The sequence below is a fragment of the Monodelphis domestica genome, chromosome 4 (genome assembly GCF_027887165.1).
Source record: "Monodelphis domestica isolate mMonDom1 chromosome 4, mMonDom1.pri, whole genome shotgun sequence".
NCBI lineage: Eukaryota > Metazoa > Chordata > Mammalia > Didelphimorphia > Didelphidae > Monodelphis > Monodelphis domestica.
Window position 1 is genome coordinate 6,785,233 of NC_077230.1, and position 27,980 is coordinate 6,813,212.

Genomic DNA, 27,980 nt, shown 5'->3' on the forward strand with positions numbered 1-27,980 from the left:
GGATCCAAGGGGGTTTGGGTTCCCTGAGAGGTGGTCAATGCTCAGAAAGGTCTTCTGTCTCAGAGGTTTCTCTCAGACCAACCCCTCCAGGAGAGCTCCCCAAAGAGAAGTGAGGGGATCTGGCAGTTTCTCCTCAGCTCTTCTATGTTCCTTCCTGGAATCCTTCGTCTTCCTTGCCCTTCCCCCTCTTCAGTTGCTCTTTTCCATACTGAATCTGATTTTCTCTCTTACAGGGGAGAGAAGGGAGAAAGGAAGATAATTAGGATCTTATACCTTCAGAAAACTTAAGTGGAAAATTATTATTACATGTAATTGATCAAATAAAATATCTTTAAGAAAAAGAAACAAAGAAGTAATTTTTAGTGCTTAATGAAGAATTCTAAAAGACAAAAAAGAAAATCAAATCTTTAGAACATATGGCACAACTTTTAGGAAAAACAATGATATACTGAAAAAGATCCAGAGGAAATTCACAATCAGTATGGCCAAGAGTCTCAAACATTGTAAAATGGAGACTTGAACCCTAGACTTCAATGCCCAGAAGTCCTTGGTATTTCCCAGAATTCCCTATAATCTCTCCTGAGCCTCCACTTGGGCGAGATCACAATTAGTATTTAATCTGGCAGTGACGCCTACCTCGCTCTCTTCCATTTGCAAGGACTTAGTAAGTAAGCTAAGCGCAGGGGTTCTGAATTTGGCTAATCAGCCCTTTGTATCTTCTTTATTCCTTGATTTCCAATAATCCTTTAATAAACCTCTTAAAATATAATATTTTTATTAGTAGAAATATAATTTTAAATTTTTACAAAATCATGTCAGCTGAAGGGAGAAAGGACATAGAATCTGGAGCCCAGAAGACTTAGTACTTGGAAGATGCCTTTATATTCTTCTAGGCTAACCCCTATCTGAAAACGTATCCCCTCCACAGTACACTTGACAAATAGTGATCCAGCCTTTCCTAAAAGAGGACTCCATTGTTTCCCGAGACATCTTGTTCCACTCTTAAACATGGACGTTTCCCTTACATCACGCATTTGCCTCTCCAAATATTTAGACCTGAGGTCTGTCCTTGAGCGCCAGAAAGGCTGGCCTATGGAAGAAGCATTGAACTCGTTCTGCGTGATCCCAAAGGGCAGAGCTCAAAGGAGACGGACTACTTGGATGAGAATTAAACGCAACCTTTACATTGCAACAAGCTCAATGGGTGGGTCCAAGAATAAATCATGGAAACAATTAATGAATAAGATGAGGCAGAGACACACCACGATGTCGGGAGCAACTCGACCAAGTGGCAGTTGCTGAGCAAACATCGCCTTTGGAACCAGGTTTATTTGTCTTCACTTTTAGATGCTTTGACACTGGAGTCGTCTTGACTACACGTAAGCATTTCATGTCTCTCCTACATAAACGAGAGCACAGCAGTCGGTGTCCATCGCTGAGGGAACGTGCCTCTTGGGTTTGGGACTACGTGGAGGCCACTGACTCGATGGCGTCCTTCCCGAGCAGGACATCGCAAGTCGCTTTCTGCCCAAGGGCGGCATTAAGAAGTCATGACCAAAGGTTGGAGAATCTGACGGCGACGAGCCGGGCCAGGGACACACCCACAGGAGAGCCTGTCACAGTGAAGACGCCCCTGCAGAGGAAGCGTGACGTCCGTCCGCAAGTTCTTCAGCTACTTCTGCGTCATGCTATAGGCGGCCGCCTTCATCACTTCTTCCATGGCCTGTGGTGCTACAGCGGATCTCCGCAGCACACGCTTCGTGGAGGGTGTGAAGGCGTAGACCACTCTCAGTGTAATGAGAGGTAATATAATTATAATCATGACATCATTACAACCGATATAATAAGTAAACCATCAAATATAAAAATAATTATCATCACAAGGAGACAAAAAGCAGCCGTCAGCAGCATGTGGCGAATGAATGCAGGAGTTCAGGCAGGAAGGTCTGAGCCGCACAGCAGCCTCAGCAGGCAGGGACAGCGCTTCCTATGGCGTGAAGGTCCTGCCTTAGTTCAGTCGGGATATTCTTTTCAGGATCTTCAGGGTTAGGATGCCAAGTACGGTGTCTCCGCTGTGAGAACCGCAGCCCCGGAGCTGGCCAATAGCACTTCTTCTTCAAGGCTATGCCGGCTTCCTACAAGTTTCTGGGAAAACGAACTGGGACAGGACTTTGGGATCACATCATCTGCGAGACGGAGGACTAGACATTTTCCTTGATCTTCCCAAATCCTCAAAGCTCTCCAAACAGAAATTGTGTGTCAGAGATAAAGCCATTTCAGCCGTCTCTGATTTAAGAGACTCAGAATCAAAAAGGAGGCTAAAATAACAGCAGACCTGCTCATTTCTACCGCTATTCAGCTTAGCCAAGGAGGAGACCCCCAGCTCCAGTAAAGCCCAGCCCCCAGGCCCCTAGCGCCCCTTCCTTCTTTTTAGGGCTATGATCCAGAGCCAGGCTGCACCATGACAGACAGACAGACAGACAGACAGGGCTACAGAGCTCCAGGGATGGAAATCTGCTGGCACCCAGACAGCCAACTAGCAATATGGCAGAGCTCCAGGGGCAAAAGCTTGCTGGTGGGAGGGGCGATGGTTTCGGCTGGAAAATAACTCTGCGGTTGAGCCTGCAACAAGAAAAAAGCAGGACAGAAGTCTCGGCTTAAAATAGAGCCCAACACACCCTCCTCCCAAGCCTCAGAGACCCAGACTGCACAAATCAAACCTCCGGCAGCAGCACGGGATCTCTGAGCGGCTGGTGCTGCGCCAGACAACTGAGAAACAGAAAGGTTGGAACGAGACATCCTGTGTGTAGGGGGAAGGCGAGTTTGAGCCAATCCACTAAGCCTGAAGAAGTGTCCAGCCTCTGTCCCTCCAAGAGTCACTGGGAGCAAAGCCCCAGCCTAGGGGTCCGTGAATTAATTGCCTAGTGATCCGTGAAGGGGGCGGGAAGCCTTTGAGATAGAGACCCCCAAGAAACTCCCATTAGAAGGGAGGGAACTAGGCAGTGAGCAACAGAAGGAAGGAGGAAAACTGAAAGTATCAGAGATCTCATGAAAAAAAAAAATAAAGACCTTGAACATAAACATATAAGTCAATAAGGAAAACATCGACAGCAGAAATACAGCCTCCAGATCTAGTCAACTACTTCAGCAATCTACGAATAAATACTGCAAAATGAAGGGAAATGGCCCAACATGGTGGACAGAAGACCTTGTGGAATTTGAGAAGAACCCAGAACCACAAGCTGTTCCTGAGGGGCTTAAAAGAGAAATGAGAAGAATTTATGTTTTGGATAGCAAAAACGATGGGCAGAATAGGAAAACTGGAACCAAGATGGCAACTCTCAGAAAAGAAATGAGAAAGAATGCAGATTCTCTAGGACAATCAAGAAGGGCAATCTAGAAGAGCAACAAAAGCCAAAGAAAATATGCTCACTATGCAAGCAAAACATATGGATCTCAAAGACAGGCTGTGTAGAAACAACCTCAGGATCACAGTTATTCCAGTTAGTCCAGAACTACAGGACAAAAAAATCTCAACTCCCCATGAAAGAAATAATGGAAGACAACTTCCCAGAACTTCTGAACCTACAAAATGAAATACCAATCGAAAGAATTCATAGATGGCCTCCAAGAAAAAAAAACCAAAGCTGCAAACTCCAAGACATATGCTGATTAAATTTAGTCATTCAGCTCAGACACAATCAGATCTGCAATCAATCAGGAGTTGCTGTTCAGTTATTTCAATCACTTTCAACTCTGGCATCCCATTTCGGGTTTTTCTAAGCAAAGATACTGGAGTGGTTTGCCACTTCCCTCCTCCTTTTATAAATGAAGGTCCTGAGACAAACAGGTAAAAATGACTTGCTCAGGGTGACATGGCTAGTAAGTGTCTGAAGCGGATTTGTACTCGGATCCACGTCCTGCACTATATTAATTGCACCAACCTACCTGCCCAACTGGGAGAAAGACAGTCAAATATAAAGGAAGGAACTTGCAATACACATTCTGTGCCCACAAAAAGACACAGGGGTGGAATGGACGAAGAGCAGCGCTCAGAGGGGTGAAGAGCTCACTGTTCAGAAGAGCAGTAAAGCTCAGAAGGCAGATTATGGTGACCTACCCTGCAATGCTGAGCTTAGCCACAGGTGAAAAAAGAGGAATATTCAATTATAAAGAAGCATTCTTAGAAATAAAGCCAACCCTGAAGAAATGATTTGCTTCTTGAATCCCCCAGACGTCAGAAATGCAAGAAGAGCGAAGGAATGCAGCCGTGAAAGAGAATCATCGTGATCGGAGAGTCCTGTAAGGAACTCCTTTCTAAATGGACACAAGGAGACGGTTTAAAAGCCGTAGTCAGGTGAATGAGGAACCACAGCACAAAAAAGAAGCGTAAATGAAAGTGGAGAGAGGAGGAATGTGCACGATCAAGTCCAAGGTGCGCAGGGAAGGGAAGGCGGCCTCTGCCGTGTCAAGAAGAGAAGGGGGAGACAGGTGGGATTAAAGAGGGTGGGGAGAAACAAGGAAAGGCTCCTACTGGTTCTACCCATCCGATGCTCCTGTGAGTGGAGATAGATGTCCTGTGAAGGGAGATAAAGACCTCGGGATGGATGTGGTCTAATGTACTTCATGATCGTTCTAAGAGATCTTGTTCTACATCAAGGTCCTCGATGCATTCTACATGGATCAATGTTAAAGCTCACACCACAAAAACTGTTAGAAGAGGACTAGATCATAGGTAGGAGATGCATTCTTACCCAAAAGAGGCAATGTTAAAGAGAAAGTGGATAGCTTGGATTCCTTGAATCTGAAAGCTTCTGCACAGAAAAAAATGAACATGCCTGTGATCCAAAGGGAAGTGATCCATTGGGAAAAGTCTTTGAATCAAATTTCTCTGATAAGAATTTATTATCCAAATTGATAAATAATTTACATATTGGACATATTTTAAATGTATGTATATATGTGGATATGTACAAATAGTGCTTTTATCCATGCTCCCCCATGAAGGCAGAGGCTTTCAAAGAGAAAGAAGGTATTTCATAAATAAATATCTGGTTAAAAAGATGGTGTTTGGGAAGGGAGCTTGGCTTTCCGAACTATGACTCAAAATATCAGACTAAAGAGGCCAGATACGGGATGTTTTGGAGCATAAGGAATGAAGAATTCAAAGAACCATTAAAAGACACGTATGAGCTGGCATGGTCAAGAAAATGGAAGCAAAGCAACACGTATTTGACTCTCTCTAGATTATTCTACAAATACACACTCCTGCTCTAGGGTTGGGTCCCCAGCAGGCCACGGAGACCTCAACAGGCACCCATTCTTAAGACACAGCTCATGAAACCCACGGCCAGATCAATGCACTCTTCGCAAAGGCATTTACTAATGTGTAAAGGCACAACACACAGCTCCAAAACATTCTGTCCCTATTAAACTTGTATTTTCCAACAAATATACAGAATAGGCACAAATGGAGTCTAAAATTAAACTCACAACCCTGGGAACGGCAGGCCTGGAGATCCTTTCTTTCATCATATATTCCTCTCGGAAGTTCAGCTTTCAAGTTCTACATCTAGCTCTCTCTTGTTGTTTAAGTGGACTACTTTAATACTTGTTAAATAACATGTTTGCCAATTACATGTAAACATCATTTTAACATTCATTTTTTACAATTTTGAGTTCCAAATTCTCTCTCCTGACCCTTCCCTAAGATGTCAAGCAATCTGATAGAAATGATACCTACGCCGTCATGAACCGTGCACTTCTACGTGAGTCACGTCGTGACAGAAAAAATGAAAAAAGGTAAGAAACAGTACGCTTGTCTCTGTGTTGAGACTCCAGTTCTTACTCGAAAGGTGGAGAGTGCTTTTCATCATGAATTCTTAGGAAATGTCCTATATCCCTGCATTGCTGATAATACTATTCACAGTTGATCATCATACATTATTGCTGTCACTGGGTAGAATGTTCTGTTCTCATTTCACTTTGCATTAATTTCTGTCTTTCCAGGTTTTTCTGAAGGCATCCTGCTCATCATTTTTTAAAGCACAACATTCCATTGCAATCATACACCACAACTTGTTTGGCCATTTGCCAACTGATGGGCGGATCCCTCAATTTCCAGTTCTTTGCCACCACCGAAAGAGCTACTATAAATATATTGTACAAATGGGCTCTTTACCGTTTTTATTTTAATCTCTCAGGGGTACCAACATAGTAGTGGCATTGCTGGGTCAATGAATATGCCTTGGACATAGTTCCAAACTGCTCTCCAGAACGGGTGGATCAGTTCACAGTTCCACCAGTACTGCATTAATGTCCCGATTTTCCCACATCCTCTCCAACATGTATAATTTTCCTTTCCTGTCATATTAGCAAGTCTGAGAGGGCTGAGGACATACCTCAGAATTGTTCTAATTTGCATTTCTCCCATCAAATGTGATATAGAGGGGTTTTTCATATGACTATAGATAGCTTTGATTTCTTTGAAAACTGCCTGCTGATAATCGTTGACCATTTATCGACAGAGGAATGATTGTATTCTTATAAATTTGACTTGGTTCCCTCTATATATTTGAGAAATGAGGCCTTTATTAGAGAAACTCTCTGTAAAAAAATTCCCCCCAGTTTTCTGCTATCCTTATAATCTTGTCTGCATTCATTTTGTCTATATAAAAACTTTTAAACTTAATATAACTAGAATTATTCATTTAAATCATATAATGTTCTCTACCTCTTATTTGATTATAAATTCTTCCCTCGTCCATAGATCTGGCAGGTAAATGATTCCATGTTCCCCCAACTTGCTTATGGTATCACCCTTTATGTCTAAATCATGTACCCATCTTATCTAATATTCAGTGTGAGAAGCTGGTCTATGCCTGGTTTCTGTCAAACTACTTTCTAGTTTTTCCAGCAGTTTTTTTTTTAAACCCTTACACAGTTAATACTGTGTAATTGCTCCAAGTCAGAAGAGTGATAAGAGTTAGGCCATGGGGGTTAAGTGACTTGCCCAGGGTCACACAGCTGGGGAATTCTGAGGCCAGATTTGAACCTAGGACCTCCCATCTGTAGGCCTGGCTCTCAATCCACTGAGCCACCCAGCTGCCCCATTTCCAGCAGTTTTTTTTTTTTGGTCAAAAATTGAGTTCTTGTCTCAAAAGCTTGGATCTTTCAGTTTATCAAATACTAGATTACTATAGTCATTACCTACTGGGTATCTAATCTATTCTACTGATCTACCATTCTATCTCTTATCTAGTATCAGATTGTTTTGATGATTACCACTTTATACTGTAGTTTTTAATCTGGTAAGGCTAGACCTCTTTCCTTCACATTTTTCCTTTATTAATGCTCTTGATATTCTTCTCCTTTTGTTCTTCAAGATGAATTTTATTATTTTTGCTAACTCTGTAAAATAATTTTGGGTAGTTTGAATAAATTAATTTAGGTAGAATTGTCATTTTTATTATATTGCTCAGCTTACCCATTAGCAATTAATATTTTTTCCAATTGTTTAGACCTGACTTTATTTGTGTGAAGAGAGTTTTGGAATTATGTTCATATAGTTCTTGCGTTTATCTTGGCAAGTAGACTCTCAAGTATTTTATATTGCCAACCATTATTTTATTTTTTTAATTAACTTTTTAAAGATATTTTTCCATGGTTACCTAATTCATGATCTTTCCCTCTCCATTCATCTCCCTCTCCCACAGCCCACAAGCAATTCCACTAGTCTATACACGTGTGATTGTCCAAAACTTATTTCCATATTATTCATATTTGTGATAGACTGATTGATCCTTTAAAACCAAAACCACAATCATACACCCACCAAACCACAGGATCAGTCCTATGTTTTTCTTCTGTGTTTCTGCTCCCACAGTTCTTCCTCTGGATGTGGATAGCATCTTTCTCATGAGTCCCTCAGAATTGTCCTGGATCATTGCATTGCTGCTAGTAGAGAAGTCCATGACAATTGATTGTACCACAGTGTATCCATCTCTGTGTACAATGTTCTCCTGGTTCTGCTCCTCTCACTCTGCATCACTTCCTGGAGATTGTTCCAGTCTCCATGGAATTCCTCCACTTTATTATTCCTTTGAGCACAATAGTATTCCATCACCAACATATACCACAATTTGTTCAGCCATTCCCCAATGGAAGGGCATCCCCTCATTTTCCAATTTTTTGCCACTATAAAAAGTGAGACTATAAATATTTTTGTATACATATTTTTCTTTATTATTTCTTCGGGGTACAAACCCAGTAGTGGTAGGACTGGATCTAGGCATGCATTCCAAATTGCCTTCCAGAATGGTTGGATCAATTCACAATTCCACCAGCAATGTATCCCAATTTTGCCACACCCCCTCCAACATTTGTTATTTTCCTTTACTGTCATATTGGTCAATCTGCTGGGTGTGAGGTGGTACCTCAGAGTAGAACACTTTTTCATGTGATTATTGACAGTTTTGATTTCTTCATCTGAAACTCCCTATTCATATCCCTTTGACCATTTGTCAATTGGGGAATGGCTTGACTTTTTGTAAATTTGACTTGGTTCCTAATATATTGGGGAAAATAAACCTCTGTCAGAGAGTTTTGTTATAAAAAATTGTCCCGTTTGGTTTTTTCCTTCTAATTTTGGTTGCATTGGTGCCAACAGTTATTGAAACAAAATTTCTCTCTCTCGTATTGCTGGACTGTGTTGGCAATATATAGAAATGCTGATGGTTCACATGGGTTTGTTTTGTATCTTGCATCTTTAATATAAAGTTATTATTTCAACCAGTTTTTTTATTGATTCTCTAGAAGTCTCTAAGTATACCATGACATCATCTGCAACAAATGATAGTTTTGTTTCCTCATTATCTATTTTAATTCTTTGAAATTCTTTTTCTTCTCTTATTGCTATAGCTAGTATTTTTACTATAATATTGATTAATAGTGGTGATAATGGACAGCCTTGCTTCATCCCTGATCTTACTGGGGAGGTGTCTAGCTTCTCCCTATTACAGATAATACCCGCTGATGGTTTCATTTTTAATTTTTAAATTTTTTCTTTATTTTATTCCAGTAACAAATTTACACATAAGTTTTCCAAAGTTACAGGATTTATATTGTCTCCCTCCCTTCTTTCCTACCCTACATCTGGAGTTGACAAGCAATTTCACTGGGTCATACATGTTTTATCGCTCAAAACCTATTTCCATATTATTCATTTTATAAAACCCAAACCCCAAATCATATACCCAAATAAACAAGTGATTAATCGTGTTTTCTTCTGCAATTCTACTCCAACAATTCTTTCTCTGGATGTTGATAGCATTCTTTTTCGTAAGTCCCTCAGAATTGTCCTGGATCATTGTTCTACTGTTAGTAGAAAAGTCTGATTACATTTGATCATCAGTGTTTTAGTTTCTGTGGATAATGTTCTCCTGATTCTGCTTATTTCACTCCACATTAGTTCAAGTAAGTCTTTCCAGTTCTTTCTGAAATCATCTAGTTCATCACCCTTCCGTCATCATCATATACCACAATTTGTTCAGTCATTCCCCAGTTGAGGGACATCCCCTCAGTTTCCAATTTTTAGCCACCACAAAAAGCACAGCTATAAATATTTTTGTACAAACATGTCCATCCCCATTTTTCTTTATCTTTTCTGGTACAACCTTGTAGTGGTATTGTTGGATCAAAAGGCATGAATTCTTTTAAAGTCCTTTGGGAATAATTCCAAATTGCCTTCCAGAATGGTAGAATCAGTTGACAACTCTACCAGAAATACAGTAATGTCCCAAATTTTGCCACGTCCCCTCCAACATTTATTATTTTCCTTTACTGTCATATGGGCCAATCTGCTAGGTATAAGGTAATACCTCAGAGTTTTGATTTGTATTTTTCTAATCAAGAGGGATCTAGAACATTTTTTATATGAATATCGATAGCTTTGATTTCTCCCTATTTCGACCCTTTGTCAATTGGGGAATGGATTGGTTTCTTATAAATTTGACTTAATTGTAATTTACATATTTGAGAAATTAGATCTCTGTCAGAGAAACTTGTTATAAACATTTTTGTCCAGTTTATTGCTTCCCTTCTAATCTTGGTTGCATTGGCTTTGTTTGTACAAAACCTTTTAAATTAAATATAATCAAAGTTATTCATTTTACATCTAGTAACATTCTCTATCTCTTGTTTGGTCATAAATTCTTCCCTTCTCCATAGATCTGACAAGCAAATTATTCTATATTCCCCTAATTTACTTACAATATCACTCTCTGTTTAAATCATATACCCATTTTGAACTTATCTTGATATAGGATGTGAGATATTAATCTAAACCTAATTTTGGCCACACTGTATTCCAATTTTCACAGCAGTTTTTGTCAAATAGTGAGTTTTGCTGATGGTTTAGATAGGTGCTACATATCTAGCTCTCTCTTGAATCCAGTCAGCTCTGCTGCTTATTGTTGCGGTCATGCTCCTTGTAGCTGTTACCTCTTTCTGTTCACAGTTCTGCCTCTCTTTGCTGTTTCTCCATGCTGTAGTCTCTTCTATGCAGTACTTCCTGGAACGCCCCAAAATTTGTGCTGGGCGTGGTTATTTAGAGCCCCCCTCCATTATGGCCATTGTTTTTATGTGCCACTAAACATTGCCATCCTTTAATTCTATCAGACAACACCCTCAGTATCTCCACTTCCTCTCTTCTCATTCACTCTTCTGAACTCTGACTTCCAAATTCTTCCTGCAAAGTCATCAAGAATCCCAATGGCTAGGTCCAGAGGTGCTTTCTCAAGCCTCTGCTTCATGACTTCTCTGCAGAACTTGACATATTGTACTGGATCTTCATCTAGGAGATGAATGCGATCACCCAAGGTTCTACCCTGCTCCTTCTTCTGCTGAGGGATCTCATCAATCATCATCGATTCAACAATGGTCTCCCAGCAGATGACTCCCAGATTCCTACATCCATCCCTAACTTCTCTTCTAAGCCGTGAGATGACTTCTCGAACCTTCCTTCTTGAGGGCAGGCCAGATCCCGGGGGGAGGGCCTTGCTATTGGTTGTCTGCCCACTAGGCTCAGGATGTCATTTTCTAATACTACAGCTTATGAGCCCCAATAGCACATTTCCTGCCCCGATTTCTGGTGACACCAATTGGGCAGCCAAACGGAACTTCTAATTTTTGTGGTTCAGTAGTCTCAATTGTCCGATTCTCTGTGACCCCATTCCGGGTGTTCTTGGCAAGGACACTGCAGTGGGGTGCCATTTCCTTTTCGAGCTCATTTTACAGATGAGGGTTACGTGACTTGCCCAGCTAGTAAGTGTCTGAGGCTGGATTTGAATTGGTGTCTCCCTAACTCGAGCCCGAGCACTCTATCCACTTGTGAGAGCTTATTTTTCATAGATTGTGTTAATTATTGTGTATTCCTGCCTCTGGGATCTGGGTCAGCGATACCATCCAGTCTGCTACTTTTTGCAGTTTCTTTGTGCTTGGGAATCCCAAAGGATGTCTTCTTCCCAACAACAGAATCTGGTTAATGAATGAAGGGGACCAGGGTTCTTATGTGGCCTACATAACCTGTCCGCCTTTGGGAATGGGAGAGATAGTTGATAGACTACCTCTTAATTAGCTATCCCCAATTATGTCTTGGGGTGATCAATGAATGAGCTCCTAAAAATCTATCGATTAGCTTGCCTGACCTCGTGGCAAGAGAGCCATGGAGACCTCTATCAGGTTATCCGTTAGGATGCTGGCCTGCCCCGATGTAATCGATACATTTCTATTCTGATCCCAAATCCAGTCTCTCGAGATACTTTTAATCATAACCCTGCCCCAGCTTTTTACTAAGATGCTATTATAAGCAAAGCTGATATAAAATATTATACAACCAAACCCTCCCCACGTGTTTTACTCCCCAAAGACTTGTTTTTGTCACACAAACACACGTAGAATCCAGGGGAAAGTAGACGGTGCATGGATAAAAAGTTGAGAGAGCCCACAACAAGGTTCTTCGCTGCCCAAAGGCCTTTTCTCCCGTTAGGTGGTTCTCGTGAAGTTTTTGAGGAAGGTTTGGCCATGGTTTTGCACTTCTTGTAGTCTTGATGCTCCCTTTCTTCACTGAATCAAATGCTCTTGGCTCCCAAAGCAAACATTCTCCCCAACCAGTCTTTGCTGGCTTAGAGCTGATAGCAGAACACAAATGAGGAGATCAAAAGTCCCAAATCCAGAACTTTCAAATGTGAAAAAAGAGGGGAGGAGACCAAGACTGAGGTTAGGGAGTACCTCGCAGGTCTGAAGAGAAGGATTTTCTTTTCCGCTGGTCAATTGACATGTATTAAGCACTGACCAGAAGCCAGGCCCTGAGCTGAATCCTAGGGATACAAAAAAGGCAAAACAGTGCTTGTCCTGGAGGAGCTCAGCAGAGAGAACAAAGCAAAGAATCTTGTACAAATGAGCTGTACAAACAATGACATGATAGAATCAGACCTAGGATTGCCAACTAATTGGCAGGTACTCGCATTTTTATCACATCAACCAGTTGCATCTTATTGATGGTATTTGTTATGGCTGCCTTTAAAAGTTTTCATTTTGGGGACAGCTGGGTAGCTCAGTGGATGGAGAGCCAGGCCTAGAGATGGGCGGTCCTGGGTTCCAATCTGACCTCGGACACTTGGACACTTCCTAGCTGTGTGACCCTGGGAAAGTCACTTGACCCCCATTGCCTAGCCCTTACCACTCTTCTGCCTGAGAACCAAAACATAATATTGATCCTAAGGCATAAGGTAAGGATTTAAAAAACATTTGTATTTTAGTAAACCCAGTTAGAAAGGACCTCTATTATTGTCTCATGCAACCTCCTCATTTTTCATATAAAGAAATTGAGGTTGAAGCAGTTCAGTGATTTGTGCACAGCTAGTGGAGTGGGTGTGTGGGGTGTTCTGGGAGGACTAGCACCTCTGGTGGGAGGGCCTGCCAAGCTTCTTCAGCTGCTCATTCACCTTCCATGCCCACTTATCACGCCACTCTTAGCCATGGCTCCAAGAAGCTACCATCTTGGTAAATGGGCGAACTCAAGTTGGGGGTAACCAACAGGCCTCAAACCCATCTGTAAATTACGGAGCGTCGACCTCAGACATGGGGAGACTTCCCCAGACAATAGCCCAAGCATGGGCAGACTTCCCTGGACAGAGTGGGTAGATAAGAAAAAAGGCGGCTGAAGAATTAGACATGGGAGACACCAGGGTCATCCACTGCCACCCTGCCATCACCAGTCCTCTTGGCTTTTGTCTTGTGCTTGAACGTGGATGGCTCTGGAAAAGAGAAAGAGCAGACAACTTGGAGCCACTCCACCTCCCTTGATCCAACTCTTATGTGAGTCAAGGCCCAGGATGTAGCACTGGCCCTCTGGAAAACAAAAGATGAACAGCACAAACAAGTAGGAAACAAGGAGAACCCAAGTCCTCTGACTTGGAATCAAGTGTTCTGGCTACTAAACTACACTACCTGACCCTATAAGGCAAGTCTGTGCCTCTTCTGGGGTTCTGTGACCTCATTGGTCAAACAGGGATAGTAATGATTGTCTAATGACTGCACGATTTGGGGGCAGAAAATACTTTTTAAACTATAAAATGCCATCGTTATGACTGATCATTATTAATATTTAGAAAACAAATCCCTCTTTAACCCAAAAACTGAATTCCCAGAAGGGGAAACTGCCTGATTTACTAAGGAAACTCAAGATTCTGGGATGCCATTGAGGCAGTTTCCAGGTTTAATAGTCTACTAGCTGTTTTCTGAACCAAACTGAACTAAAAACTCTCCAAGACTCCCTGGAAAGAACGACTTGAATGATAAAGACCAAAGTTAGGGCTCAGAGAGATTATGAGGAGAAGAAATAGACATATTGAAAGGTTTTTTTTCTACGAGTGTGGCTTTGAAAGGAAAGTGAGATATAGGAAAATGAAAATCACTTGTGAGTAGGGTAGAATCAAATGATGGGTTTTTTTAAAAGATGGGTTATACAGATGGAATTGTCTGCCAGTACCTGGAGGGGGGAAGGGGAAGGAGAGAGATAAGTTTGATCTATATAATTTAGGAAAACTTGTATGGAATATTGTTATAATATGTAATTGGTGATATATAAATACGTTAATTTTAAAAATAAAAATAAAAGATGGGCATGTTTATAATCAGTCAGAGGAACCTAGATCTTCCCCAGTTATGCCAGGAAAGCTTTAAAGGTAATATGCGTTAGACTGAAAAATGATAAAACCAGAGAAAATTGGTTTCAAGATCCTCCATCCACTCCAAGAGTACACAAGAAAGCCTGCCAAGGTTGTGAAGAAGAATTTCAATCTACAAAGACACTGCAATTGTAAGCAGATAGCATGCAATGAATCAACAGCTCACGGCGACATAAAGTTAACGTCCATTCAACATAGTACGTAAAATTATTGTATCATGCCACTACTAGCCTGTTTCCCAAAGAGATCAAATATGGGGGAAAATACATTGTACAAAGGCATTTACAGCAGTCCTTTTAGTGGTGGCAAAGAATTGGAAACTGAAGGGATATCCAACAGTTGGGAAATGGCTGAGCAAGTCCTATATGATGACAAGGGAATGCTACCGTGCCTGTCCACACGGAAATCTAGAGATCCCCAGTTTACTTAGTTTGAGTAGAGAACCCCAGGTTTGGACCTTGTCCCAGGAGAGGTTTCCCCCTGAGGGAAGGTCCCTCTTCACCAGCCAGAGAACTTCCTGGTAGTTTGGGTGGGAACAGCGAATCCCATCCAATGTTAAGCATCCCTTTGGTCCCAATGGTTTCTCCCCCTAGGCTAAGGTCCATGACCAAGGTGGCCCAGCCCTGGGCTGAGTCTTTCCCTTTTGTGTCCATTATAGGGCATCAGCCCCTCACTATTATTCCTGTCGGGAACTCCTCATTTTCCTTTCTCACCATTGTCAAGTCAATCCACTGTCCCTCTAATCCTAACCCCCCAGGTCACCTAGAGTGGTATAGAGGTTCCCCAAGTTCTTTTGTCCCTGGGAGTCCATCCTGAGTCGGTGGCACTCCCAGGGGCTGGTCTTGGGAAGCAGCTCTGTGGTCGTATTAGCAGCGCTGACCCCTTGTCCCTTCATTAAAGAGTGATTTGACTATGTAATAGTTCTGCGTTTTTTCTAGTTGACGTGCCATTAGAAATGATAAAATAACCACACACAAAATCTGGAGTCCTATGAAGTAAGGCAAAGGGAGGTGAGCAGAGCCAGGAGAAAGAGTGTTGGACGATCGACGGTGAGTGGCCACTATTACCCACGATGCAACGCCGAGGGACTCATGCCCCAAAAAGCGACTGACTAGCAGGAAGGAACTGAGAGGGTCTGCAAGCAAAAGGAGGCCGGCCATTCTTCCCTTCGTGTCCGCCATGAATTCTTCTCTAGAGATACGTGTCTCATTGGAGAACAGGACAAACAGAAGTATGTGTTTTAGGATAACTTGTGCAGCCTATAGCATGGGTTACCATTTGGGGAAGGGAGCAGGGAGGAGCGAAATGGCAGAAAACGACTATTAAAAACTGTATTGGCGTGTAACTGGAAAAAAGCACGATAAAAATAAAGAGCATCCAAACGGTTTGCATAATAGCATTTTCATGTTGGCACTAAGTTATATACTGGGGAAAAGGAAATAGCTGGGAGAGAGAAAGGCCCTGGAACTAAGCAGGGTTGGGCTTTTAGTTTGGACACAAAGGAAGCCAAGAAAGGCTGTGAGTGGAAATGAAGATGATAAAGGGCTGGGGGCGGGGGTGGGGGCAGCTAGAGAAAATGCCAGGAGCCAAGAGGTGGAATTTCTGTTTTTTCTCTTATTCCTTTGACCTCGGTAAGCACCTTCACAAAGAACAGAAAAAAGAGAACCACCGGGGAAACAGTGACTAGTACATACTGGATGAAGAGTGAAGGAGGTCAGTGCCATTGAAAAGCACAGGGCAGACAAGGAATAAAATGAAAAGTGGGGAGGGCAAGTTATAAAGGGATTTGAATATCAAGCAGAATGTTTTGTGGGGGATTCTGGAGGTGACAGGAAGCCACTGGAGGAGGGAGGTGACAAGACTGAATTTGCACTTTTAGGAAATCACTCAGGAGGCTGAATAGAGAATGGGGGGAGTGGGGGGAGAGAGAGAGAGACAGACAGACAGAGACAGAGACAGACAGAGAGACACAGACAGAGAGACAGACAGAGAGACAGACAGACAGACAGACAGAGACAGAGAGACACAGAGAGACAGACAGACAGACAGAGAGACAGACAGACAGACAGAGACAGACGGACGGACGGACGGACAGAGGACCCTCCTTGGTCCAGTCTGGTCACTTGCCTGTGTGTTGAATCTTGCTCTTGAAGAGGACCCCTGGTGACTTCTTGGGTTCAGGAGGTTGCTGCTTGCTCCGGAGCTTCTCTCCAGGGTCTGCTGGCATGGCGGGGGTGTAGGAGAGGGCTGGCGAGTTTCCTCCCATTCTCCCCCTGGCTGGCCGCCTCCAGCTTGGCTCCTCTTCCACTTTCTCTCCGGACGAGTGCAGGAGACAGCCCTGGCTTTCAAGGGCGCCCCGGGGCTCTGCCGGCCTTTCTTCGGGCTGCCCAGCCTCTTTTTCGAGGCTTCAGGACTCCTCCGCACTTCTAACGGGATCCCGTTCGGGCTGACTTTCTACCCTGGTCTAAAGCCGCCACCTCCTCCTTCCGCGTTCTCGGGCCTCGGAGCGGAGAGGATGCTACTCCTCAGGAGGGGGGGCCTCTGCACCGCGCTTGCTCGGTCCCGGCGCTCTTTAAACACACGAACGGACAAACAGCCCCTACCTTGGGTCTATGGGGGTTCCCGGGCAGAAGAGCAATGGCTGGGCAAGGGGGGCTACCTAAGTGACGCCGCGCCTAGGACACGGGCGGCCCGTTGGAATTCCGTTCCTCTGCCCCCGGCCCTACTCTCTATTCCTAATAAAGCACAGGATTCTCTATGACCATTCAGGGTGAAACCCCGAGGCCTCCGCACGGAACCCCAGGTTTTCACGGGGGAGGGGGGGGGATAAAATGACCCGCAGAGCCCCTCCTAATCCTTTAATCCTCCGGCGGAAACACGGGGCAGCTCTTCTTTTTTTCTGCAGCCACCTGTGGGGTTCAGGTGTGCTCCGGGGGGCTAGGGGAGGGGCAAAGTGCTGGCTGCGTCGGAGGACTCCCCGCCGAGGGCAGCTCTAGAGCAGGCCCTCGCCGTTACCCCGCGGCTCCGCTAGGGGTCTCTCGACGTCAGCTCAGCATCCACGCTGCTCGGGATTGCCGGAATCAGGTGACTGTTCTCTCCCAGACCCGGCTGGAGCAGCAGCTCCTGCTCAGTTTTCTGAGCAGCAGTTCGCCAGACAAGGCAGGGAGGCTTGGAGGAAGCGGAGGCGGCGGCTGCTCCCGCGGCAGTGGAGGAAGAGGAGGAGGAGGGAGAGGAAGAGGAATCGCGCAGCTGCAGCTGCAGTGGCCGCAGGGAACCCCGGAGCAGCCGGTCTCCATCTCTTACTACAGGGTCGGGATGCTGCCTCCTTTCGTGCCGTTGGTGCTGCTCTCCTGGACTGTGGGAGCCCTGGAGGTAGGTGCCCGGGCCTATCGCCGACAGAGGAGGTGCGCCAAGGGAAAAGGGAGCAGGACGGCCCGCTTCCTGGGAACCGTCTTTGGCCCCGTCTTTGGTCTCCGCCCGGCCCAGCGCCTGCATTTTCTGGGCGGGTGGGGTGGGGGTTGGGGGTGAGGGTGGGAGTTTGCCGTAACCACCCGCAATGGGCAGGTGTCTTTCCTCCTCCTTCCCCTTAGAGACCACCAGCTCCCTGGCTCGGGGTTTTCCTTCCTCTCCTCCCACCTGACCCTCAAATGATGGCCTCGTTTAAGTAAAGTGTGACAGACGAGGCAGGGCTGCCGCCCAGCCCGACTCCTTGGGCGGTGAAGCAAGGTTTGTGCCTAAGCAAAGGCGAGCAGGCGACCCCGAGCCTCAAACGATCCGAAGATGGGGACAAATAACATAACGAGACGGATTTGGAAACCGGAGATGCCCGCGGCGCCGATCCTGCCTTTTTTTTTTTTTTTGAGACCTTTGCGCCCATTTCCCTGCGGTGGGCTGGGGAAGGGCAGTGCCAGGAAAATTCACGATGCGAGCCTAGGACACAACTCGAGAGCTTATTTAGGGCTCGTTCTTTACCTTCTTTCGTGTCCACCTCCATCTTGACGAATCCACCTCTCATTCCTGCTCTCTATCGCCGCGTTTGTGCGAGGGGGATGGGGGCACGTAGCTATCTGTGGCCCATAGCTAACCAGCCCTCGGAGGGTAACGGCCAGTCTTCCTGTCTTTCCCTTCTCTCTCTTACGCATATTGATGGAGAATGGATTCCCGCCACCCCCTCCCCTTCGCCACACCTTCCCGAGCCCAGACGGATCGCTGCTTTCCTTTCCCTTCGCTCCCCCAAAACGTTTCCCGAAACAAAAGCTGGAACGAAGTCGCCCTGCCCTCCCTGGGCTTCTCCATTTGTGGAGAATGCTGGGGGCAGAGCTGCGGTTTTCCTGGTTCTCGACTCCTTTTCCTGGCGCTGCGTGCCCGCTTTGGGGCCGTGCCTGGGAAAGGCTCGGAACACCTCGGGGAAGTGGCTTCTGCTGGACATTCTCCTGCTGCTTGTTTGGCCCCTTGGAGGGCTTTGTAGTTGCAGAGCAGACTTTGCCCTTAGCATGAAACGCAAGGAGAGCCGAGCTGGGTGTGTAAAGGCAGGAAGAGGAGTGGGAAGGGGCGGATTATAAATGAGCTGTTTACGGGCTGCTGTGGGAAAGGGGAGGCTTTCCGGGTAAAGATAAGCCTTTAGCTCTGGCCGGGCGGCACTCCGGGCTGACCCCCGAGGTATTTGGGGAGGCTCCCCTCTTCTGCCTTGTTTTTAAGATGCAGATGAAAGGGCTGCATTGAGTGAAGATTAGGATGAAGATGGCGTCTCTGCAGTGCAGCAAAGAAGAGCTGGGATGAACGCTGCATCCTGGTGAAATTCAACCATCACTAGGGTTTAGCGAATTCTTTTCCTTGACGTGAATTTCCCAGGCATTCGGTTAATTTCACACGCCAAAAGGGAAGCAATTTTCCTTTTTTGTCTGAAAGCCTTAAACCCTCGGTGTTTATCTAGCCTGTCGGGTAAGTGGCCATCAGCTGGCTTCCAATTCCACACTTGGCAGTGTGCCTCTTGCCTCCACCCTCCTCATCTCCCACCCCATCACGGTAATTAATACAAGACCAGAAAACCTGGATAATTGTTTCTTTGTCATCCCAAGGAGGCCAAATGGGGGTACGGGAACATCACCATTTTAAAGCCTGCTAGTTTTGTAAAGGTCATAGAACTTCCGGGGTTTTACCCTCAATAGTCTAGAATTATGCCAGTTCTAGTTAAAGAGGGTAATTTTATGAAAAGTGAGCCTACATGTGTCATGTTCTTTCCAAATCCATAGGAAAAGGACTGAAGCAGTGAATGAAGCAAAAATGTATCTAGATCATGATCTGTTTTTCCATGATGAGATTTCTCCTGTTGATTTAAAAAGCTCTTGGGAATGAAAATGATTACCCTCTGGATTTTGAAGCTTTTGTCTGAAACTTCCCGTGAAAGCCACCCTCCTGAATCTTGATTCTTTTCTTTTTCTTTATAGTTTTCAGGTAATTAAACTGGTCCAGCTTGAGGCTTTTGCTTCTATTTCTGTTCTTTCTACAAGCCATTTAACCATCTGACTGCTCATCTACAACTCCTCCAGAGGATGGGTCTAGAAAGTCCGTAAAATTCTCTGGAAGCCCTTTGAGTGTTTTCAATTTAACTGTATGAAGATTTGAGGAATTCTCCACAGATTCACTTATTCATACAATGTTTACATCTGCCTCCCACCCCTTAAATGTAGGGCTTCCTTAATGCTCTGCTGGACTTCTTATTCTACACTATACTCCTTCGTGATCTCTCCTTTGTCATGAGGCATAAATCTGAAGATTTAGCCCGAATGCTTTTCCTGAAAGCCTTATATTGCCAACTTGCTGTTGGTCGGCTCCTGTAGATAGCTTAAATTCAACGTGTTGAAACTCACTCATTTCCCCTTCACCACCTGACTCCTCCAAACTTGCCCATCTCACACATATTTTTAACCAGGTGAGCCGCCTTGGAGTTATCTTTGACTCCTTCCTTTCTCTCTGCTTCCATGTCTCGCCAGATTTGGTTAAAAGCCTGCCTCCACAGTGTCTCATTTATTCCCTCCTCTCCATTTACCCCCCAGCCACCTAACCTGGCCCTTTTGCCTGGACCATGACAATAATCTACTAACTGGTCTCCCTCTCCAGGCCATTGTGCACAGCTGCCAAGTCAGTGTTTCTGAAACACATCTGACCGTGTCCCTGTGCATTTCCCCTATTCAAACATCTTCCATGGCTTCCTTTACTGTCGAATAAAATGCAGGGTTCTTGCTTGACATTTAAAGCCCTCTACGTCTGGCTCCAGCCTGTCTTTCTCAATTTATTGCCCTGTTCATACTGTCTGTCTCATCAGACTGACCTACTAACTAGTCCTCATGCATAATCATTCGGTCCCTTAGGTCTAGAATCTCCTTGCTTGAAGGTGCAGCTTGGCTGTTACTGCCCAGGAGACCTGTCCTGCTCCCCTGTGCCTGTCCTCCCCTCTCCTAGGGAGTAGTGTTTTGCCCCTTTTTGTGTTTATTAGGTGCCTGTTATGTGCCAAGCCTTATGCTAAGCACCTGCTACTTCAGCTTTGATGTGGACACCAAGCCATTAAACAATTTTTGTTGGTGGTAAATCAGCGTTTTTAATTCTTCCAGGGTCCAGGCTCCTGCCCTCTGGCTGGGAGCTATCACAATAAAAGCGAGAACGATGGCTTCTCTGCCTCTCAGCTCTAAACAAATATAACAAGACTTAATTTCTAGCACCGTCCTTATGGAGCTGATGGGGTACAGTCATGGCCTTCTTCCAGGGTGTCTGGGCCAGAGCTAACCCATATTTTCCTGGCTGGTTTCAGGGCTCTGAGCAGGGGGAGGATGGGACTAATGCATCAGGACAGGAGAAGTGGTGGCTGGAGGTGGGATTGTCCTCACCATTTCCATCTGGGGAGACAGATCACCCTGCAAACCCTCCTGGCCAGTCTTTGCTGCTCAGGTCTTCCCCTGCTTCCAGTCCTTCCTCATGACTGGGGTTTGGCTCACCTTTTATCCCTTCTTCTCAAAGCCCAGCTCCTCCCAAGGAAAAGAAAGAAGCAGCTCTTGTGGCCACTGGCCTTATCCCCAAGACCAATGGGCAAACATGGAGGGGTCCCTGGCCTTCCAAGAGCCCCCCAGGGTGGTTGGAGAGGTGTGAGCCTCAGCTACATCCACGTAATAATTGGGGGCAGCCGGAGTCAGATCGGCGCCTTTCATGGTACCTACGGAATATCACACCCTGGACATGTGATTTCTACACATGCAAAGGGTCAGACAGGTGTTAGAGTAACCCAGCAGAGCACTGGATCTGGGATCCAGAAAGGGCAGGACCTCCCATGGGATTGGGACATTTGCCCAATTGGAATGGCTCTCCCCACGAGGGTGGACCATTCTATGCCCATAGGTCCCGAAGCCATGTCGGTCTAGCCAAAGATTGCTCTCTCTTCTTTCTTTGTCACCCCTCTAGGAACCCCCCCAACACACACACCCCATAAAGTCCCAGCGTTGCCGTCTTTTCAGGAAAAGCTTTTACCGAGCCCATGCTAATGGGGGCAGGGTAGAAGAGGGGGTGGTACAAGAGGAACTCTAGGAAATACCATCACGATAAAACCATGGTCTAAACAGAAACATCTTAGACTGTGATCTCATTAGAGCTATTCATTCTGGAATAGATATCAGCTGAATTGAATTAAGTAATATTAAACGCTGTGGAAGGGGGGCATCGTGAAACATGAGTTCCAAGGCATGGCGTATGTTCTTCCAGCATCTCTTAGGCGGGTTCTGCAGAAGTAAAGCCAAGACAGATAAGGGTTTACGGTCTAATGGCGTCCACTCATTGGCTTGTGCCATAAGCCAGCTATTTCACCTTTTCAGGCCCCAGTTTCATCATCCATAAAGAATCAAGATAGATATTCAGAGCTGCTTCCTATGCCCAAGAATTTGGAGATGATTTACTCTCGTCGTTGAGTTCTTGAGAGTTCGACTCTCAAACTAGTTCCCTCAAATTTAATCGACAGGCACAAGAAGCAGTGGTGCTGTTTAAAGAGAGGGCGGCTTTTACTTGCACTTGCCAGCTGAGTTTCTTCCCACAAAATGCTACATGAAAGTCGAATACGCATTAATAGTGAATAAGCCCACTTCTCTAAGCAGTAAGTTCATACAGATTTTAATATACCAGAAGGCACATTCGTCAATGAATTTTTTGGCTGCAATCGAAATGAAATCTCTCGATCCAAGAGGGCTCGATCTCGTCTAAGTTGGATGTCCGTGTTAGCGGTCAGTAAGTTGGAAATTTAAGGACAGGTGGAAGAGCCGGTTTCTGCTACAGAGCGGTGGCTCTTCTCTCCATGTTCTCTTTTCCAAAGCAACTCTGGATCGCATGGTGTCAGCTCCTCCTACCCTTCAGGAGTCTTCTTCCTCACATGCATGAATGCAAAATAGCTCAGGCTTGCTTAGAAGCCTGTTATTTTAAGAAGTCTAGTGGATGAGGTTGATTTACTGCAAAGAAGTTGTCTCATCTCTGCATGTAAATCCTTCCATAGAACCCAATTATTTTAAGTTTTATGCTGTAAATTCTCTTGTCAGGGAGAATCATGTACATAACAAAACTGTGAGTTTTGTTAAGCTAGATTACGGAAATTGAGAAAACCTGCCTTGAAGCAGTAGTAGAAGGAAGAGATCTGACTTGAAGGAAAATATCTTTTGTGTGATGATGGTAGACAGAGGGGTTCATTTGGAATGCTGCTTCTCTGAGATGCTCCTTTTTTCAGTTAGAACTTGAATAAATTCTTAAAAGAAAATCAATATTTAGGAAATATCCAAACAAGAGAATCTTAAAGCATCTTTGGTTAAAAGTTTGAAATTTGGGGGGACAGCTGGGTAGCTCAGTGGATGGAGAGCCAGGCCTGGAGATGGGAGGTCCTAGGTTCAAATGTGGCCTCAGACACTGCCCAGCTGGGTGACCCTGGGCAAGTCACTTGACCCCCATGGCCTAGCCCTTAACACTCTTCTGCCTTGGGACCCATACACAGTATTGACTCCAAGATGGAAGGTGAGGGGTTAAAAAAAAAGTTTGACATTTTGAGAAGTAGTACAGCTGCACTTGGAACAGAACTACATCCTTGGAGCCCAATCGATGGGAACATAAAGCCCTTGACCAATCCTGGGGTGCATGATATGCCCACACGGAGACCTCATGGCCAAGTTCGAGGTCCAGCATAAAACAAGGTGCTGCAAAAGCACTTTTCTCGTGGCCATATCAGAAACTCACAGGGACACGAAGTGTTGAAAGCTTCAGTGATATTTTGAGTGGGGTCTTTACTGATTGACCAGGACCATCTGGCACTGATTGCTCCACAGGCTATCTCGGACACTCCACCGCTTCCGACAGTGACCACTCTGGCCGCTTCTGCTTATCTTGACAGCCAATTTGGGAGTTTCTATCTGAAAGCTCCCCTCAGGATCGCTGTAGACGGTTTTCCTACATCCTGTAATCCAGATCATCCCAATCCAGAATCTTCCTTTCATCTGTTCTGTTTCCTTAGCAAATATTAGACACAAAATGTGACCTTTGGCTTAATAGAGTGTTGTTAGTACCAAGTTAGAACAGGCCTGATTGCTCTGATACAAGCCACTGTGAGGCTCATTCTGCATATCTGTGATATCAATCAGAGCCATCCACTGTGGATTGCCAATGAAAGCACTGCCAAAGGGAGATTGTCTTTGCTTTTCCCTCTTCAGTTCCCAGTTTGTGCTCCCAGTCCGCCGCACCTCGGGGCCCTGCCTGGGTCTGGGAGGCTCCTCCTCACACAAATGGCAGGCACTGGCCCTGGGGCTCCCGCCTCTAACCCGGGGATTGTCTTAATCTCTAGTTTGAGGGGAGGAAAGGAGCTTTGGAATATGCAGGATGAATGGCGTGTTCAATAGATAGCAGCACCAGGCCTGGAGATTTGGTCATTTGGTCATTCACTTTTAGTTCAAATGGATTTTATAATAGGGACGACTTGGGATTTCTTTGGCTTAGGCAGCTTTGAGTGAGAAACTTGCTCTACCAAAACAAGGCTCTTGTCTTTTCTTCAACTTGGGGTTTGCCGGGCCCTGAGAGGTTAAGAGGGGTTAGCCCTTACCACTCTTCTGCCTTGGAGCCAAAACACAGTATATATATATATATATACACATATATATACATATACATATATATAATATACAGTATATATATAAGGGTTTAAAAAAAAGAAATAACTTGACTGCCCAAGCTCACATATCTTTTTTCTTTTTTTAAACCCTCACCTTCCATCTTGGAGTCAATCCTGTGCATTGGTTCCAAGGCAGGAGAGTGGTCAGGGCTGGGCCATGGGGGTCAAGGGACTTGCCCAGGGTCACCCAGCTGGGAAGTGTCTGAGGCCAGATTGAAACCCAGGACCTCCCGGCTCTAGGCCTGGCTCTCCATCCACTGAGCCACCACCTCCCGCCTCCCCGGTCACATATCTGATACATGTTGGAGACATCATTTGACCCTTGGTCTTTGTGGCTTCTATGTGCTGCGTTGTATAGCACCTGCCTCTCAGAGTTGTTGTGAAGATAAAATAAGATGCCATTTATGAAGTACTTTTCTAACCTTAAAGTGCCTCCTGGATATAAATGCTAACTATCATTATTTATTTACTATTATTATTCAAAGCCAGCTCTCCATCTGCTATGCCCCTGTGCCTCTTGAGGCACAAATATTTAAAATAAAGAATAAATAATAGAGTGTCCATCTTTTCTGGATTCAATGTGATGTCCTAGAATAGAGATATTTAATTTCAGTGATAAATTGATTTTTCTTAGAAAGGCACAGTTACATCATCTTCATGAAAGACTGATATTAACAATAAATTATTTAAAAATTGAAATCCTTTAAGAATGATCTTTTTCATATTTTGATCATGGCAAAGATTTGTAAATATTTTGGGGTGGCTTTCAGTAACTACTTCAAAAATTTATTTTAGAATCTCTTATGGGGCATAGCAATTTGACACATTTTATTATTCAACCAGTTCTTTAGGAACCTTCACTCTTAGAATTATGACACTAATTCTTTTGTTTTTTTAAACCCTTACCTTCCATCTTGGAATCAATACTGTGTATTGGTTCTAAGGCAGAAGAGCAGTCAGGGCTAGGCAATGGGGGTCAGGTGACTTGCTCAGGGTCACACAGCTGGGAAGTGTCTGAGGCCACATTTGAACCCAGGACTTCCTGTCTCTAGGCCTGGCTCTCCATCCATTGAGCTACCCAGCTGCCCCCAACACTAATTCTTAAGGCAGCTTCTCTTAGCCTAATCTTCTCCAGATCCATTTGTCTTCTCTTCAATAAAGCTAGGTTTCTTCTTGAAGTTTATTCTTACCTGTAGTCACTGCTTCTCTTGAAGATTCTACTTTTTTTTTTTAAAGGACCATTTTAGATGTGAACCATCATGACTTTGCTACAGGTTTTTGCTCTCTTTATAATTTAATCTAGAGACTTGTTTATGAGTCATAAAGGGATTACCATACCCTGTGCCATTATTATAATTTGACTGTTAGGGAAACATGTATTTGAGTATGTGTACATATACACATTTATACATAGATATATCTGTACTATATATAATAAATGTTTATAATTAAATATGTAATAGTATATTTCATTAAAATATATTTAAGATTTAAATTGGCCATTTCATCTTAAATTATTACTAATTTTGGGGAATGGCTCTTATATATATATATATATATGCATTCTCTTGGATCTCTGACTCTTATCTGAAATATTTGTTGCAATTTTTTTTCACCATCAGTGTATTCCATTACTAATCTTAGCTACATTGATTTTGTTCATGCCATCACTTTTAAATTTCATGGAATGGTAATTTCCTGTTTTATCTTTATATTCTTTTCTCTCATTTGTTTAAGAACTCTACTCCTTTTATTATATAGGAAAGTAACTGATTTATTTTTCTTCTAAATTTCTTATTGTTTCAGCCTTTAATTTCAGGTGGTACATCTATTTTTAAGATTTTAGATCTTTGATTTTTCCAAATAATTTTTTTTTGGCTCTCAAGTATCTACTTGGTAGTTTGATATAATATTGCATATATAAGCTATTTTAGGTAGTATCATTTATAGTTTTAATTATTGGAGGGAATTCAATGGATCATAGAGATCACAGATATGTTATCATTTTCATTAAATCTGTCTCATTCCACCTATACCCCAAACCATGGCCAGTTAATATTCCTCTAATCATTAAGTCATTCTTGTTCTTTTATGGGATATTTAAAGTACCTTATTGTAAATTTTAAATTAAATATGCTTTTCCAAGTTCCTAAACATTTTCTGTATCATCTGCAGCTTCCACAAAACTCCCTCAAATTCCCATTTGATTTCTTATGCCCACCGGAGATATATCAAAACCACAGTGAGGAAAATTGTGGTGTGGAAGGGATAACCAGTTTTATATAGAAATTTACTAGTGCTGGGCATTACCAACTTCTGGCAAATGTATAGGGAAAGCATTCAGAACCAATTTGAAAGGAAAAAGCTTCCATGTCAAGGAAAAGGGGATTGGAAATCCAATTAATTAGCATAATCAATTCCAAAGACATTTATTGAATCCTAAAAATCCTGACCCAGAATAGCTCTGAGGTTGAGATTGGACAACAGGACTACTCCCATTTACTTATCCCCTCTTACTTCTTCCTGTTAGAATGCCTAGTTTCCTTCAAGATTCAGTTCAATCATTGTCTTTTTAGATGAAACCTTTCCTGATCCTTCTGCTATTAATAACTTCCTTGCCCTACGTCTTTCCTGGTGCCCCTTAATGCCAATGCCTTTGCCGGTCTTACCTCCCCATTAAATTGTGAGCCCCTCGAGGTTAAGAACAGTTTTTGCCTTTCTTCTCTCCAGCGCTTAGCATTGTGCCTGGTGACTTGATTTGATTTGGTTAATGAATTGGCTCTCCAGTCTCCCTTTCCTTAGAATAGAATTCCTTCCTTTCTAATTCATTCTGGATGTTTCCCCTACACTGTAATAATGAATATTATGAGGTTAATAGTAGTTTACTAACTGTATTAAATCAACGTTATAGGCGTAGTAAAGAGGGAAAGGTAGGAAAGAGGTAGAGAAATACTTAGCTTCCTAATGCATCGGCCGCATCATGAGCCTGTCGCTAAGCTCCAATAAGGGTTCCTTAGGCTCTTCCTGTTCTGGCCAGAAGACCCATCCTTCCTGCTGGGTCTTCCCTTATAAGCTGTTTTCTCCACCCACTAGCTCCCACACATCACATCTCAGGAACCAACCACAGTTTCTTAATTTTCCTGGGCCACCCAGGGGGGCAGTGCCTGTGGAATCAGTTTCTTGTCTCATTGGCTTCTTGGTTCTTTAACTTCCTTTCTCTGAGGGCTTATCTATACCTGAATTTACTCGGTGGTCTTTGACCTCCAGGTCACTGAGGGATGATGAGAGAGAAGTTTGCTCCAATTTACCGTATAGATTGTTTGCCCTTTCATGTTCATGAATGAACAGAATGAGTATCTCTTGCCTCTTGTGAGTGAGGGAAAGGAAGTTTAGCCTTAGTCACTGCAGTGAAATACCAGGTTGGGACACCCTACCACCAGCTTGGCTTTGAAATTTGGGAGATTGTATGTGAATTCCAAATATTCATGTTCTTTGCTATTTCTTAGTAGTATTTTTTGTTCCCTCATATGAGTTTGTTGTCTTAATAGGTT

The 27,980-nt window shown here is 43.9% G+C and overlaps 1 protein-coding gene and 1 long non-coding RNA gene across 5 annotated transcripts in view; one reads left to right on the top strand and one right to left on the bottom strand.

Moving 5' to 3' along the window:
* Positions 1 to 9,897: 9,897 nt before the first annotated feature.
* On the bottom strand, positions 9,898 to 17,269 carry LOC130458933 (uncharacterized). Its single transcript, XR_008918280.1, has 2 exons — positions 16,373 to 17,269; positions 9,898 to 15,454 (listed from the first exon to the last, which is right to left on the bottom strand). It is a non-coding gene; the product is annotated as an uncharacterized LOC130458933 (long non-coding RNA).
* Positions 16,800 to 27,980, top strand: part of APP (amyloid beta precursor protein) — a 137,187-nt gene continuing 126,006 nt past the window's right edge. For 3 of the 4 annotated variants that reach the window (XM_056825988.1, XM_056825989.1, XM_056825991.1), the window contains exon 1: positions 17,490 to 17,621. In XM_056825988.1, coding sequence (XP_056681966.1) covers positions 17,565 to 17,621 — 57 coding nt within the window. In that variant the 5' untranslated portion in view covers positions 17,490 to 17,564. Of the gene's footprint in view, positions 17,622 to 27,980 lie in introns of all 4 variants that reach the window. The other variant, XM_056825990.1, reaches the window with a different exon arrangement.